At 38.8% G+C, this 2,496-nt stretch overlaps 1 protein-coding gene across 1 annotated transcript in view; it reads left to right on the top strand.

The window, feature by feature from the left end:
* The window catches only part of Hhla1 (HERV-H LTR-associating 1), a 36,615-nt gene extending 35,293 nt beyond the window's left edge, over positions 1–1,322 (top strand). The window contains exons 15-16 of the mRNA XM_021182717.1: positions 398–554; positions 1,274–1,322. Coding sequence (XP_021038376.1) covers positions 398–554; positions 1,274–1,322 — 206 coding nt within the window. The remainder of the gene's footprint in view (positions 1–397; positions 555–1,273) is intronic.
* Positions 1,323–2,496: the final 1,174 nt, after the last annotated feature.

Below are 2,496 nucleotides of genomic sequence, written 5' to 3'. Positions count from 1 at the left end.
ACACACACACACAACATACCGCAGCACACCCTCTGTATTTAAAGCATTATCCATCTCCCCCAACCTCTACCAACTATCCGTTTGCATGATAGTAAGATACCCTCTGTACCAGTGATGCCCTGACCCCAGTGCATTTCTATTCTACAATTTAGATGTATGCTCCTCAGAGAACCCATGCCTGGTCTCCTCCTGAACCCTATTACTATCATTCTCTACCAGTCTTTTGACATTCCCACAGTAGCTTCACTGAACAGTAATGAAACCACCCTCTCTATTGTCTGTTTCCAATCTACCTATAATAAGGGCTAGACTGTGTAAACCTATCAGAAGTCATACCTAAGAGAAGATGTTTGCTGAGCTCTTACTGATTTCATATGTCTGTGATTGCATGTTCCAGAGTGTCCTCGTCCACTCCTCCAAGAAGAGGCCATTACAGATACTCCTCTGCCCCTGGCCATGAAGAAACTCACCCCATGTCTGATGGAACTCTGCCGCTTCTTCCAGCAATGCCTCTGTGCAATCCAAAAGCGGGATTTCAGTTCAGAAGCCACAAGGTAACCTGGGACAGTGACTCCCTTGCACACTCAATTGTTATAGTCTTCTTATTGTGTGTGGTCTCTCTGAAAGTTACCAGGTAGCAAGGCACTAAATAATCCCCAGGCAGGCAATGAATACTAAATAGTTATAGTCTTCTTATTGTATGTGGTTTCTCTGAAATTTATCAGGCTAGGCATTAGATAATTCCCAGGCAGGTGACAGGTGACATAAGAGAATTTACTCTACAATGTGCCCCCACTAGATTTTTACATCTCTGAGCACAGGGCTTTATTCATCTCTACATTCTCAAAACAAAATGCAGGATCTGGTAAATATAGTTGAGCTGAGCTATGCTTTGCTGAATTTTGTCTGAGATGAATTGAGATGAATTAGGTTGGGTTGAGATGAGTTGATTGAGTTGAACTGGATTGCCCTAATAGAGATGAGGTAATTTCAGATTAAATGAGTTGTGTAAAGAAGAGTTGTGCTTAGATATTCTAGATTGGATTAAGATTAAATGATGGGAGAGTTGAGTTGAGTTGAGTTGAGTTGAGTTGAGTTGAGTTTAGGTACGGTGAGTTGAGTTTAGATTGCACAGAGATGAATCACACTATGTGTGGTAGAATTACCTACTACCAAGGACTTTGGATACCAGTGTCCTATACTTGAGGGAATTTTCTAGGAAAAATACAATCAAAATATTTACCTATCTAAATTACAGCTCTTTAATTCACAGCAATTGTTACCTGCCAGAGAAAATCAGGAGGCTGATCACACTTCATTAGAGGATCTAGGCATCTTTATGTCTTCCAGTACTGATAGAAGATGCTTCTGGGCTTTATTCTGGATTGTTAAACAGTAGAAATTCATGTCCTTCCCCAGTAAGCAGAGGACCAATTTCTCAAGTCTCAGTGTCATCTTAAAACCTTACTAACTTTATCCCTTACTAACTTTATCTTTCATTTTTTAAAAATCTCCATTATCCACCAAATCTGAGCACCAATCCCAGGTTTGTACCCTTTCCCCTAGTCTGTTTTTAGATTTGATCTAGTTTGCCTCAATAGGCTTGGGTGCTTTACTTAAATGAAGAGGGGAATAAACAAGTTGACAGACCCAGGAATGTAAACAGACAAGGAAGGGGTATTTCTTCACAGTGAAGAAAAGGAAAATTTTCAAAACAATGCTTTTTGTATTATCTAGAGTCAGCCCACTTCAACAGATTTTTCTCTCACTAACTGAAAGTGTGTTGAGTCTCTACTCTCTGTCAGTCATGTATTATACTAAGGCAGGTGTTTTAAAGATGAATTACAAATAGATCTAGGAACTGGGTCATAGTTGGCTGGTGGGACATAATAGTTGTAAAGCTCAAGTTAAAATAAAAATAAAAGTGCTAGGACTAAGTCTCCTATCCAAGTAAAAATGTGTTAGTCATACTTCCTTGACAAGCATCACAAATGCAAACATTCCTATGGGACTACAGAGATGGTTCAGCAGGTAAGAACACTTAACACTCTTCTAGATGACCTGAGTTCAGATCCCAGCATCTATATCAGGTAGCTCACAATTGTCTTTTACTCCAGTTCCAAATCCCCTTTTGGCTTCTGCATGGACACACACACACACACACACACACACACATACACATACAGAATGGTAAGAATAAGAAGGAAAGAATGAAGTTCCCTTGGAGAATTCTGGGTTAATTTTTAGGATTAAAGCACCTGCTCACCTGGCCTTCATTCTGTCCTTACATTTTCACTGAATAGTAAATTATTCCAGAAAGTCATGTAAAATATTAAATACATTACAAGAATACCAATGTGGGAGAGGGTTGTATAACTGGGTATAGTATTTTTGTTTTTGAATAATAGTACTTCTGAAATTTGAAATCAAAGCTTTATTTAGTGGAGAATTTGGTAATATAAAGCAGGAAATTTCAAACCAGTGTAATAGTGACAT

Source organism: Mus caroli, chromosome 15 (assembly GCF_900094665.2).
Source record: "Mus caroli chromosome 15, CAROLI_EIJ_v1.1, whole genome shotgun sequence".
In the NCBI taxonomy this organism is placed as follows: domain Eukaryota; kingdom Metazoa; phylum Chordata; class Mammalia; order Rodentia; family Muridae; genus Mus; species Mus caroli.
This window is presented reverse-complemented; position numbering and strand designations above follow the sequence as displayed.